This window comes from Terrapene carolina, unplaced genomic scaffold (genome assembly GCF_002925995.2).
Source record: "Terrapene carolina triunguis isolate 2854851 unplaced genomic scaffold, T_m_triunguis-2.0 Scaffold85, whole genome shotgun sequence".
NCBI lineage: Eukaryota > Metazoa > Chordata > Testudines > Emydidae > Terrapene > Terrapene triunguis.
Window position 1 is genome coordinate 52,708,793 of NW_020664436.1, and position 14,547 is coordinate 52,723,339.

The 14,547-nt window shown below is 42.4% G+C and overlaps 1 protein-coding gene and 1 pseudogene across 1 annotated transcript; both read left to right on the top strand.

Moving 5' to 3' along the window:
• Positions 1 to 1,365: 1,365 nt before the first annotated feature.
• LOC112112098 (trace amine-associated receptor 2-like) lies at positions 1,366 to 2,355 on the top strand. The gene has a single exon (XM_024207845.2). It carries the CDS (start codon positions 1,426 to 1,428, stop codon positions 2,353 to 2,355), a length of 930 nt encoding a protein of 309 aa, XP_024063613.2. The 5' UTR covers positions 1,366 to 1,425.
• An 11,823-nt stretch (positions 2,356 to 14,178) lies between these two features.
• The window catches only part of LOC112111996, a 1,827-nt pseudogene continuing 1,458 nt past the window's right edge, over positions 14,179 to 14,547 (top strand).

Consider the following 14,547-nt stretch of genomic DNA (forward strand, 5'->3'; position numbering starts at 1 on the left):
TATACATTTTGTTCGAAGTAATGTTCTGAAATGGCTAGTACACAGGGTTTGATTCGCCTCTCACTTATAATGGTGTAAATGAAGAGTAACTCCATTTCAATCAGTAGTGTTACAACAGTGCAAAACTGGTGTATTTGAGGAGAAAATAAAGGTAGGGATATTTGTTGTCATATGCTTTCTTGTTTTTACAACCAATTTTAGTTACAAATGTTCCTGGTGGGTACTTTATCATCCATAGCATGTGAGCTTAGCACCAGCAGGAGTGGCTAAAAGGCAGAGAGTGGAGTTTTGAATTTGTGACACTTGTAAGATCAGTGTTTGTGGAGTGTAACTCATTACCTGACTTCTCAAAGGACTCCAGGGAAGTGCGAGCTGGGCACAAAACTCCCCTTACTGAACAGGCTTCCTCTGAAGTAGTCAATTTGTTAAAAATAGCAGCTCTCAAACTGTGGTTTGTGGAAAAGCAGTGATCAGTTCCATGCAGTAGGAGGTAAACAGAAGAAATAGTCCATGTGGGAGAATTCATTTTACAAAGTGGCCCATAGAATGAAAAAATTGGAGACCCAGCTAAGTAGAAGTCAAAATTCCAGACCAAGCGCAAACCCTCTCCCCACCCCACAATAATAACTGTAATTCTTTGCTTCCCCGCCTCCCTTTTGAATGTTTGGCATTAGTTAAAAGAGCTGATTTTGACATCTGTAGAAAATAAATAGCTTTTTAAAATGTGGAACTTAAGTAATAGATTGCAGAAAAGAAATGCGATACTAATAGTCAAATTAATGATGTGAAAAAAGTATGTACTTTTAACATTTTTATTTAAAAACATTTTTGTAAATATTCATCATCATTTCCAGTGTCAACCCATGTAAATTACTTCAGCATCTATCACAGAAATGATGGATGAAAACCTGGCCCTACTGAAATCAATAAGAGTTTTGTCTTTCACTTCCATGGGACCAGGATTTCATCTGATAACTTTAAACAATGTTTAATGGTTACTTCCAATTAACTTTACATTGTATTCTATGTTAGGAGTTGTAGTCCATTGAAAACGCCCGAACATTAAAACTGCACATAAAAACATTAGGGGGGAGGGATAGCTCAGTGGTTTGAGCATTGGCCTGCTAAACCCAATCCTTGAGGGGGCCACTTAAGGATCGGGGCAAAATCAGTACTTGGTCCTGCTAGTGAAGGCAGGGGGCTAGACTTGATGACCTTTCAAGGTCCCTTCCAGTTATAGGAGATAGGATATCTCCATTAATTTATTATTATTTTATTTATTATTAACATTGTCTATCTTAATAGGAAAATATCTGATAACGGATTATGGCTTTTCCTAATATCTCCAAGCACTGGATTAATTGCTTTGAATTTGGAAATGGATCTTGTCCTGGAACGTTCAGATCATCAGGTATTCGAGGTGCAATGTATTTGTTCATGACTGGAGCCATCTTCTTCACCATCTTTGGGAATCTAGCCATAATCATTTGTGTCTCCTATTTCAAACAGCTTCGCTCTCCAACCAACTTCCTGATCCTCTCCATGGCTGTCACAGACTTTCTTCTGGGACTCACCGTTATGCCCTACAGTATGGTCAGATCTGTGGAGAACTGCTGGTATTTTGGGCTCACGTTCTGCAAAGTCCACTATAGTTTTGATTTGATGCTCTGTGTAACTTCTATCTTCCATCTTTGTTCCATTGCTCTTGATCGCTTTTATGCTATCTGTTACCCACTGCATTATTCTAGCAAAGTAACCATCTCTGTGATAAAGCGAATGCTAGCAGTTTGTTGGTCAGTACCAGCTGCTTTTGCTTTAGGGGTGTCTTTCTCGGAAGCATATGCTTCTGGAATAGAGGGCTATCAGATTTTAGATGCATGCTCTCGTTCCTGTCTAGTTATAGTTAATAAATTATGGGGAACAGTTTTGTTCACAGTTGGCTTCTTTACTCCTGGCTGTATTATGCTAGGAATTTATGTCAAAAAATTTTTAGTATCCAAAAAGCATGCACGTCTTATGAGCAGCATGCCTGAAAATGCAAATCACGAAAAGCCAAATCAACTTTCCAAGAATAAAGACAGGAAGGCTGCTAAGACACTGAGTATAGTCATGGGGGTGTTCCTAATATGCTGGTTTCCATGTTTCTTCACAGTTTTAATTGACCCATTTTTAAATTTCTCTTCTCCTGCACTGTTGTTTGATGCCTTAACATGGTGTGGCTATTTTAATTCTACCTGTAATCCATTAATATATGGTTTTTTCTACCCATGGTTTCGAAAAGCACTGAGATACATATTAGGTAAAATATTCCAGACACGCTTCTATACAGCTAGTCTGTTTCCTGAAAATCAATAATGTGTCTGGTTATAACAAATGAATCCAGTGGTGATTTTCAGTTAAAAAGGGGGCATTGTTTTGTTGAATATTATAGTGTAAAATTAAAGATGTCTTATTCATCTTTCATAATTATTATTACAGAATGCTATCATCTAATAGTTTTCACTGATTATCTCCCAACAGTATGAGTGGCAATACAGAGTGAAGGATTATGTTTAAGTAAGCTCTTAACAGAAAATGTCAGTACCTGTCTCTCATAATTCAGTAATATATACACCTCTACCTCGATATAACGCTGTCCTCGGGAGCCAAAAAATCTTACCGCGTTATAGGTGAAACCGCGTTCTATCGAAATTGCTTTGATCCACCGGAGTGCACAGCCCCGCCCCGGAGCACTGCTTTACCGCGTTATATCAGAATTTGTGTTATATCAGGTCGCGTTATATCGGGGTAGAGGTGTGTGTGTATGTATATATATATTTGCAAAGGATTATCAATCTAAATGAACATTTGCAACCAGAAAATGATGAAGCAGAGCAACACCTTCAACAAAAGAATGGATTAAGCAAAGCTGGCACAAGGTGAAAATTTCATGTTAAGTTCTACATGAAACAGATTTATAGATGTGGACTTGGTAACGAAGAGCTATCACCTGACTTACCAAAACAAAAGCCCTACTTATGATTAATAGAGCCTTAGGGAGGCTGCGCAGGAGGCAGCCAATTAGAGAGAGGCTGTGTGGAGCAGCCAATCAGGGCCAGGCTGGCCCATATAGGAAGGGCTGCAGAGCAGCTTCAGTCACTCCCTGGAGCTTGAGGAGGACTGGCTGTCTTGCAGGCTGAAGGCAGCAAGCACCCTGGGCAGAGCAGTGCTGCAGGCAGAGACCCAGGGAGCTTAAAGGCAGCTCCTGGCAGGCTGGAAGGATCTGCAGGCTGAGGCCAGCACAAAGAGGGTGCTAGCAGGGCCATCCCTAGCTATTCTGAGGCCCTACGCAGCCCCCCTGTGGGGGCAGGCCTCTGTGGGGGGGGGGGGTGGGCTTGGGGGCAAGGGGGGAACCGTTCACAAGCGGTGCGGCTGGGGCCGGGTCGCTGCACTTCCTGTCACCGGTGAGTGCAAGCTCGGCTCTGCTTCAGTCCTCAGGGGAGTGGGGGCGGGGCTGGGGCAGAGCAGGGGCAGGAAGAGGTGGGGCTGGGGTGGAGAAAAGGTAGGGCTGGGGTGGGGGCCATGGGGAAGAGGCGGGGCAGGGGCTGGAGCAGCATGCAGCTGTACAGGGCATCAGGAAATTTGGTGACCCAACTTTGTGGCTGCATACTTTGTGTATGGGTAAGGATGGCCTTGGGTGCTAGGGCCACAGGGAAGTGGCCCAGGGAAATCTATTGAGGAGTGGGAGGAGACGTAGCAAGTGGTGGCCATCTCCAGGGTCCCTGGGCCAGGACCTGGGGTAGTGGGCAGGCCTGTGTCTCTCCCTGCCACTGAGGAAGTAGCAGACAATTGGCTGCAGTAGCCACTGAGAGAAGTGGCTGGACAGCAAACTGCGATACTGTCCCCTGGAAAGGGGGAAGCACAGAGTGCAGCACAGTCGGAGGGCTGTTTCATGAAGAGGACGCCGCAGTCCTGGGAGTGACCTGGGTCCAGGAGCAGAATTGATGGCAGCAAGACATCACCAGAAGAAGGCGCACTGGCGAACAGAGCTAATCCCCAGAACAGCCAGCAGGAGGCACTGCAGTGGTGAGTCTACCCCGTCACACTACTGAAGTCAATAGAGCTCCATACAGGCACAGGACTCCACCTCCACAAGTCAGCACACAGGATCCAGGCCCAAACAAGCAATTGAGTAGATGTGGACAAAATATAAAGAATATTTTAACCACTACAAACTGTATTTGTCTTTTATTATTGTTTGCAGTGTGTAGTAGCCATATTAGTCCCAGGAAATGAGAGAGACAAGGTGGGTGAGGTAATATCTTTTATTGGACCAACTTCTGTTGGTGGAAGGGAGAAGCTTTCAAGCCTCACAGAGTCGAAGAACTCTGTGGAGTTTAAAAACTTGTCTTTTCCACCACCGGAAGTTGAGCCAATAAAAGATGTAACCTCATCCACCTTGTCTCGCTTTTATTATTGTAATTCTAGTACAGCATTGTAATTCAATTTTCTCTTTATAGTACTTGTCTCAGACTTCATCCCCTTAATTTCTATTCTTTCCTTTTGTTTCTTCAGTAAGTGAGCTATCTACATTCTAGTCTAACATGCCATACAAGTGTACAGCTGGGAGCTATAGTAGGAAATATGGGGTGAAATTCTGGGGAAATATGGGGAATTTTTCCATTGACTTCAAAAGGATTTCACCCATGTAGTCTACTGAAACATGCAGTGTAATCAGTACACGCATTTCACTGTTTTTTTAAGTTCTGAAATTAAGATGATGGTAAAAGAAAAAAAGCAATGAATTTCATAATCTTCATTTTAAATGATAGGCAGAGTGTCTGGGTCCCACAATAACGCACAGTGGGAGGCAGTGACTGCACTTCTCCCTCTCTGCTCAGGATTTTGCAAGTGTGTGATATGTCCATCTTCCTCACCTCCCAGTCCCTTCCCACCTCTGTGGCTTCCTTCTCCTTCTCTCTTGTCTGGTGTGGAGGTCTCCCATGGTCCCACTATCCTGAACCTCTCAGCTAGTCCCCTTGACTCCACCCCCTTTAATCTCCTAACCAACCTAAATTCTTTCCCTCTTGTCTCGCATCATTTTGAAAGAAATTAAACCATTTTTATTGCATTGCAATACTTTTCTTTCATTTTGATTCAATTTAAAAATTTGGTTTGTTTCAATTTCATTTTAAAATGGTTTTCATGTTTGTTTTTTTTCCTTTTTCTCTCACTTCCCCTTTATTTGACTGGAGCAGGTAGAGGGAGGGACAGAAAGAAGGGGAAACAAAACAAAACAAAAAACCCACCACCACCCCAACACAATAATGTTTTTCAATCAAAATGAAAATTTTAGTTCCAACAACATTTCAAATATAAACATTTTCATGAAAATGTTCATGTAGTCAAAAATGGCTTTTTGTTAAAAAAACTTTAACTGAACATTTTTGATTATCTCTAATAAGCCTCATTTCAATACTTTAATACAGCTCACAGCACAAGATTTTTTTTTTTTTTTTTTTTTTTAGAAAAAAGAGAAAGTTTGAGAGAAGTTCAATAAAACAGAACAGAATAGTCTTAGGAACTCATAAGAAGCACTCTAAACACAACTATTAATTCTCCTTCCTTGTATATTGCTTCTTTCCCACTCTGGTTTTCTGTATTTTGCTTGTTTAAACTGGAGGCTGGCTTGGGCAGGGGTCTCTTTGGTACACTTCTGTAAAATACCATGCAGTAGTAATAACAATGATCTTCAGGGCAGGCAGCAAGGTCTAACAGATAAAGCATTAGCTGGGGACTCAGGACACTTGAGTTCCATTTGCAGCTATGCCACTGCCTACTGCGTGACCTTGGGCGAGTCACTTTGGCCCAGACAGATCCACAAAGGGATTTAATCACCTCATTTCCAGTTTTAGGTATCATTGTGATCCACATAACCCTGCTTGGCTGCCACCTATCCTGCTAGCTGCCTAAACTCACTCAGCACCAACGTTTTTGCTATAAAAGGTCCCCTAGGCACGTACCTCTGAGCATGAGTACTGCTGCCACAGGCAGGCATCCAGATGCCTGTCTTATGACTAAGCCCCAGTGTGATCCTCAAAGCAGATGAAGAGAGATGGTGCAATGTCTATTTTCTCCATGGGGCCCAATTCATTAGGCATGCTCAGAGCACATCTATCACCACAGAAATTGGCTGTGAGGGGAAGAGGTGGTAAACTCCCTTATAGCCTTTAGCCCAGTGATTAGGGTATTCACCAGTATGTGGGAGATCCTGGTACAATTCCCCCTTCTGTCTAATGAGGAGAAGGGATTTGAACAGGTGGGTGCCCTAAGCACTGGATTGCAGAGTGATTATCACTCTGTCTCTAGCCCAACTAACATTTAATAAAAGAGGAATGGCTTCAACAAGAGAGACTGAGCAAGACCCACATCAGAACATACCATAATCTAGATGCTCATGCTGCCACCACCGGGCCTTCTTCTCTTCCTCTCCCCCCTCCCCCAGCCATTTTCTGTGGAGTTCTTGCAAGAAATGGCTTAGGTGTCTAAAGTGCTCTGGGAAAGGGGTTCCTCGCTGTGGGTCACAAGCAGCAATAGGTACCTTCCTGCAGGCTGGATTTAGGTGCCAAATATTGTGTGAGGGGTGTGGCTTAGGACACATGCCTCTCATTGGCATCTTCCACTATCTAGTTTTGGATTTTGTGGATCCCATTCTTTGGCCCCTGTCTTTCCCCAGGTACTGTATAGGCAGCCTAGGCACCTAATTCTGACTTTGTGGCTCCCATTGTTGTTCCACTGATTTTCAAGACACCTAGAAGTTAGGCATTGAAATGCCTAAATTCCTTTTTGGATTCAGGCCATCGCCTCTCTGCACCAGTTTCCCCAACTGTAAAATGAGGATAATGATACTGACCTCCTTTGTAAAGAGTATTGCTATCTGCCGATTAAAAGTGCTATAGCACAATATAATTTAAAACAGTCAGGAGGAGAGATCTTGGGCAGGAGACATGGAAAGGATACACAGGGAAATGGACGAAGAAAGAATACATCCATGTAAGTACTATTAGCAAAGTTTGCCAAAAGTTGGTTTATATGTAGTACCTTAGACTCTACACCCACCCTGATCTGCCATAGGTTCAAGGCTGTAGGCAAATATTTCACATAGCATTACTATGTAATGCTTGACTCATCCTCACAAAGGTGTAATGTGACAAAGCACACTCCAGTGACAAATTAAATACAAGGATAATGTAGCCATTGTGAAGACACCAGTACAATGGTGTTAATATTATATATTTCATTGTGCTTTAAGCTGCTGATTGAGAAAGTTTTAAAACCTGATTCTAGAAGTGGAAAAAGATAAGAGCTTTGATTAACTATGCACCAGGATAATGAGGCTTTTGAGTCTATCTACTTGTGTGGTTTTCATCATTATACTATTTTGTCTCTTTACAATCATTAGTGGATTTATCCTCAACACACCAGTGAGGTAAGTAAACGCTATTTACAAATGGGGAAATTGAAGCATGGAGTAGATTAAACGATTTATCCAAGGTCATGCATGTGGCCACCTGCATCTTTAGGCTCCTAAATCTGTCCCTTAGCCTGGTATTTATAATCTTTTCTATGTTTTTTGTAAACCTCTGTATCTCTGGAAAACAGAGAAATTCATGATCTAGCCAACTTTTTAAAAGGGAAGTATATTGTAGCAAATCCTATGATTTGCTACAATATTTATAACCGTATTTATAATCTATAATTCATAATTTATAAATGATATAATATACATTTAAATAATCTATATTTATATAATCTATAATTTATATATTCTATAATTTATAATTGTATGATATTTATAATCTTTTCTATTTTTTTGTAAATCTCTATCTCTGGAAAACTGATAAAGACATGATCTATCCAACCTTTTAAAAGGGAAGTATATTGATACCCTAATTTAAAATGACCTTGATTACCCACTGTGACATTACACCCCACATTCTTCATAGAAATATTATGATATAAATATGGCATATCTAAGATATGTTTTATGTAAGATCGGTCATGTGAGGTATCATTGAAAATGTTAAGATCTACGAAATATGTTTATCCAATTTGTATGTATCATTTCTGTATCTGAAGTTAGGAATATTGACTATATAACAATTACAACTGCGTGTGTACTTGGGGGAACGCTCAGACAGTAGGCAATCAGCCTGAATGAGCCATTTAAGAAGGACAATAGAACTTTGAAGATATTAATCTCCCACCTTCTTGAGGAGCTGCCTGGGATGTTGCTTTGATGTCACCTGGTATGAAGTACCACCTTGGACACTGCTGGTATTTTTCCACTGGAAACAAAGGATTGCCACCTTATGTAAATCCTACTTAAGGCTAGGAAGTAAGTCAATCAGGGCTTTTCTCCATTGCCTCCCTGCCCAAGAAGAAAGACTGCTTAAAGCACCTGAAGAGGCAAAGGAACTAAGCTGGGGAAAGGCAAGGGCCGAGTCCAGGCTGAGACAGGGGTCTAGTCTGTAAAGAGAAATAACTGGAACTCTAAGCTGCAGAAACTCTGCAACCTGCCTAAAACACCATTTTGGGTGAGAAATTACGTTTTGTAACCTGTTTCTTTAGTGAATTAAGATTAGGTTGTGTGTTTTGTTTTATTTGCTCAATAATCTGCTTTGTTCTGTTTGCTAACCCTTATCACTTAAAATTTAAGTTTTGTAGTTAATAAACTTATTTCTTGTTTATTTCAAAACCCAGTTTGTGCAATTCATATCTAAGGGGGCAAAAAGCTGTGCATCTCTCCCTCCACATTGAGGGAAGAGGCGATTTTTATGAGCTTGCCTTGTACAGATCTCTCTATACAGCACAATACAATATTATTTGGGGGTTTACACTCCAGATGGTGTGTGCACTGGAGTGCTAGCCATTCCACTAGCTGAATCCTCCTACACAGAGCTGATTTCAGTCTGTCTGCAGCTGGTTGTGGCCTTGCCTGGGTGTGTGCTGGAAAGGGGCTTGACAGCCTGGCACAGCAACCCAGTGCAAGGGAAACCTAGGCTGGTAGGACTGACAGGCTCAGTGGGACCCCAGCACATCTGGTGGCACCCCGATAGGGGGGTCCAACCCATCACACCCACCTTTGGGAAGACTGCAAAAAACCCATGGCTTGGCACTATTCATCACAAAGACTTAAGCCTGGGATGAGGACATCAAAGAATGCAACAAGTCAGGATTGAAGTTGATTGGCAAGAACAGTGTAGGGAAACATACTGTAGGGATAAATTGTGTCTCCAGTTTCATGCATTCACCATAGGCACTGACTTTCCCATGGGTGGTCGACCCCCCCACTCTGCCCCCAGCCCCGCCCCACTCCACCCCTTCCATGAGGCCCCACCCCTACCCTGCCTCTTCCCACCCCTGCCTCGCCCCCATTCCAACCCCTTTCCCAAAGTCCCCGCCCCAGCTCCGCCCTCCTCCCTTCCCCATTCCAACTCCTTCCCCAAATCCTCGCCCCTGCCCTGCCTCTTCCCTGCCTCCTCCGCTGAGCACACCACGTTCCCACTCCTCCCCCCTCCCGGACCATGCTGGGCAGGAAGCACTGGGAGGTAGGCGGAGGAGTGGGGACGGGGCGCACTGAGGGGAGGGAAAGGAGGAGGAGGAGGAGACAGAGGTGGGGGGTGAGGGGAGCTTGGTTACCACCCACTAATTTTTCCCTGTGGGTGCTCCTATAGCATTCACCATTAACTGATATCTAGATCCTCAGAGGTATTTTTGGTTCCTAACGTCAGTTGATTTCAGTAGAAGTTAGGAGCCTAAATACGTTTGGGAATCTGAGCCTGTTTGGTTAAATAATACAGGATTTGTCCTACATTATGCAGATATACATGATCCCATACTCTAAGGAGCTCTTATCTGACCCTCATTATCTCTAGCATTACATTCACTTTAATATTTTTAAAAGAAAAAAAGAGGCGTGTCTTTGTACCTAGCACTTAGTGCAAAGAGCGTGTTTCAGCTGCAGAGCAGTTCACTATCATACCTCAATCTTCACACCCTTTTGTGATGTAGGTAAGTGTTTTACATGCCTGTTTTACAGAGGGGGAAGACTAAGGGCTGGTCTACACTAGGAAATTAGATCAGTATAATTACATGGCTCAGGGATGTGAAAAATCCACACCCCAGAGTGACGCAGTTAAACCGACCTAACCCCCAGTGTAGACAGCATTAGGTTGGTGGGAGAATTCTCCTGTCAACCTAGCTATCACCTCTCAGGGAGATGGATTACCTATGCCAATGGGAGAACCCCATCTGTTGGCATAGGTTGTGTCCTCACTGAAGGGCTACAGCTGTGTTGCTACAACGTTTTAAGTGTAGACAACCCCTAAGGCAGAGAGGGTAAGTGATTTAGCCAAAGTACAGAAAAAGTCAGTGTTAAGAGTATGAATTAGTACTCAGGCAATCCTGTCAACCTGTCTTCTGTTCTAATACTGGAAACATGCTATTAACTTTTATACAACACACTGGAGCATAGGACAAGAATGAAGGACAATTGTTACTGAGTCAAATTTCCATAGTGGTAATGTTTCTGGATATATTCTGTCAGATAGTAAGAAACAGGACATAACATACTGTCAATACTGTAGGAAACAAAGGAAAAGATGATAAATATCTCCTGCCATTCAAAATGATCAGAAAGGTATATAAACTGACTAACCACAAATGCACCAAAATTCAAACATTGTGTATTTTTGTTTAGGAGCAAATCTTGTTTAGTAGTTGCCTTTGCCGCAGATCTGTTGTGCACTGTGACCAGAAGACAGTAATTACATTTCATAGAAAAATCACCATAATTTTAAAGCCAGAGCAGGGAGTAATTACGTTAACAGAAATCATGGCTTCAAAATGATGGTATTGTCTTAAGAGTCACCTCTAATCAAAAGATTGGAGCCATTTAGTTGCTGAAGGTAAAAGAAAAAAAATGGAGGAGGCAAAGGAAGCAAAAACCAATGTTGAGATCTGGGGAGAGCACATGAGTACCCCCAAGAGATTTTCCTTCATTTACTTACTAAAGGCCAAGTAGTTCTAGGGTTTTTCCCCCATTTGGCTCCAAATCTCCTGAGATCTGTTTGTAAAGCCATAAAAGCACAGCATGTTGTATCCATTAGTAATTCCAGGCAGTCACTCTGAGCGAATCTGCCCTTAAAATTCAATATTACCCTTTGCACAAGGGGAACAATAAGAAAGTTGTTTTAAAACCAGCTTGTGATCTATCAAGGCTTTCCCTGGACATGGGCAGATAAGGGGCGGGAAAATGATGTGTGTGAAATGCATGACTAGACTCTTATATTTCCTATATTTCCATTTTATTTTTAATAAGAACTACTGCAATAGAGATTAGAGGACTGTGAGCTACTCACTGAAATCATAATCGTCTACACTGGCAGACCTCCAACCCCTGCTGAGCTCCACCGATTTCTATGCGGCTCTACTGGGGCTCCTGGGTCTACCCATATGGAGCCACTTCCAGGACCAGAGCCTAAGAGTTTATTTCTTTTCTCATTGAAGTTAATGGCACAGGGCTGCCCAGAGGATTCAGGGGCCCCTTCCATAAAAAGAGTTGCAATACTATAGAATGCTATATTCTCGTGTGGGCCCCTGCAGGGCCTGGGGCAAATTGCCCCACTTGCCCCCCCTCTCCCCCAGGCAGCCATGTAATGGCAGGGATCCCATTGAGCTCAGTGGTGCAGGATCAGGCTCTAAATGCTGCTTTATATGAAAAGTTGTATTAGACATGAAAGTGAAATCAGCTTCTCCTTTTAGATCTTATTTTAATGTAGAACACTAGTTTCAAATAGGGAATGCAGAATGATGTCAGTAGTTTCTCCTAGAGACATTGTTACATGGGAGAAAATAGAATCTACCCCTTGTGTGCTCTCCCCAGACCTGAGTGTCTGCAATTCAGAAATAACATGCATTGACAAAAGATTAAGGTAAAATATGAACTATGTGGGCAGATGGCATATCCTACTTACTCTGTGCATGCTGCCATACCAAGGGTTACAAACAGAGGGCATTCAAGGTGAATCGTGAACCCAAAAGAAATCCTTGATATCCTTTACTGCTTATTTATGATGCCCCTTCTCTGCACTGCCTAGGCTAAAACTGAGTATCCTTTCCTCATTCAGTTGGAAATGAGATTAAAGTCAGTTCTTTCCCAGATGTCAAGTTCCCCCAGGGAAGAGAGTAACTGATTATATAATGTGACAAAGTTCCTTCTCTACCTTGGTGGGTCCTGCACTTATTGGCAGATTTGCTTGCTTCACAGATTCACCCTGTGGGTCAGGAAACAGTCCAGAGACCTTCCCCTCTGGTAGAAGCTATAGTCCAGGTCAATTCCTCCTGTGTTTGATCAGGAGTTGGGAGGTATGGGGGGAACCCGGGCCCACCCTCTACTCCGGATTCCAGCCCAGGGCCCTGTGGACTGCAGCTGTTTAGAGTGCCTCCTGGTACAATTGCTCAACACCTACAACTCCCTGGGCTACTTCCCCATGGCCTCCTCCCAATGCCTTCTTTGTCCTCACCACCGGACCTTCCTCCTGATGTCTGATAACACTTGTACTTCTCATTCCTCCAGCAGTATGCCTACTCACTCTCAGCTTCTTGCACTCCTCTTACTCACACTTCCTCTCCCCTGGCTTGACTGGAGTGAGCCCTTTTATAGCATCAGAGGGGCCTTAATTAGAGTCAGGTGCTTAACTGCCTCACCTGACTCCTAGCAGGTTAATTGGAGTCAGGTGGTCTATTAGCCTGGAGCAGCCCCTGCTCTGGTCACTCAGGGAACAGAAAACTACTTATCCAGTGGCCAGTATATCTCCCTTCTGCTACTCTGCTACTCCCAACTGGTCTGGGTGTATCACAATAAATATAAATGTAAAAATAAATAGATTGAAGTTCTCCCAACCTCTTGGCTGCCCTCTGACCCGGGTTTACAAAAATAGTTCATGAAGTTGTCTTGAAACATCAGGATGGACCAGCAAAGACCACCAGCAACTTTTAAAATAATTTTGCTTCATAGTTCACAGTTTAAAATATGTAATGAGAATAAAAACCACAAGCTGTATTAGTAGCTTTTAATATGCTGTTGTCCAGACAAAGGTTCCTCAGCCTATGTGCAAAATGCTGCTTCTAATGATTAGCAACAATTTTATTGTTACCAAAAAGGCAGATGCCTAAACACATCCAACCTCGCCCAATGTGAATGGTACTATTTGAATAGTGGGTGACCCACTGACTTTGATGGGACTACTCACATAGATTAAGTTATCTACATGCTTAAATGTTGGTAGTATTGTAGTCACAGCTAACAATGCAACAAAATGTTATCAGCTTGTTTCTACCTCATGAATTCTTATTTTCTTATCCTTTAGATGATGCAACTAACCAACTTTCATCCTAGTTTTCTGATTTATTTCACTCTAACCACTATAAAGTTCTGTACTGAGGACAACTGAAGACTTTGTGACAGATAAAATGCACCTGATTTCCTGAATATGTTTTCTCTGGAAAACCTTAGTGTGCTGAGAAAACTTGGTCATATTTTCAAAATAAAACTGTATTTCTGTATTCGTGATCAAAATCTGAAATGACTCCTGGGACTGCTGAGGAGGACTGTCTGACTGCTCGAAGACAATGCCTGGAGAGAATCAACTAGCCCACTACATCCATTACAGAGCCTATAACATGAATGTTTCCAATGGCTGATAAATTACAAGATATATTTTAATCTAATATTGTCAGTGAAAATCTGGTGACCTTTATGTTAGCACTTCACACAGCACATAGGGAGCTGGTCTTGTTTGGGATTCAGGGCATTACTGTAATACAAATAATAAATAACTAATCAGTTTATTAAAGCTAATAATATAAAATAGGGATGAAAAATACATGATATTGAATTCACTGCTCTTCCGTTCCCTCCCTGAATGCTTACTATTTAATTTGTTTAATTTTATCATATTGTTTTACATCAGCTGAGCTCATTAAATAGTTACTGTCAACTAACTGTATGTTTTATTCTAATATATGAGCTATATTGCTACGAATATTACAAGTCACATACAAATATTATTGTCTCACCATATTAGCTAAAAGATTATGGTTTCTCCTAATACAACCAAGAACTTTATTGATTGCTCCGAATTTGAAAATGGATCTAGTCCTGAAATGTTCAGGTCATCAGGTGTTCGAGGTGCAATGTATTTGTTCATGACTGGAGTCATCTTCATCACTGTCTTTGGAAATCTTGTCTTAATCATTTCAATCTCCTATTTCAAACAGCTTCACTCTCCAACCAACTTTTTGATTCTGTCCATGGCTATTACAGACTTTCTTTTGGGATTCACCATTATGCCCTACAGCAGGGGTGGGCAAAATTTTTGGCCCGAGGGCCACATTGGATGGCCGGGTAGGAAGGCTGTGCCTCCCCAAACAGCCTGGGCCCTGCCCCCACCCACTTCCAGGGCCGGCTCCAGGCACCAGCCCACCAAGCTTGTGCTTGGGGCG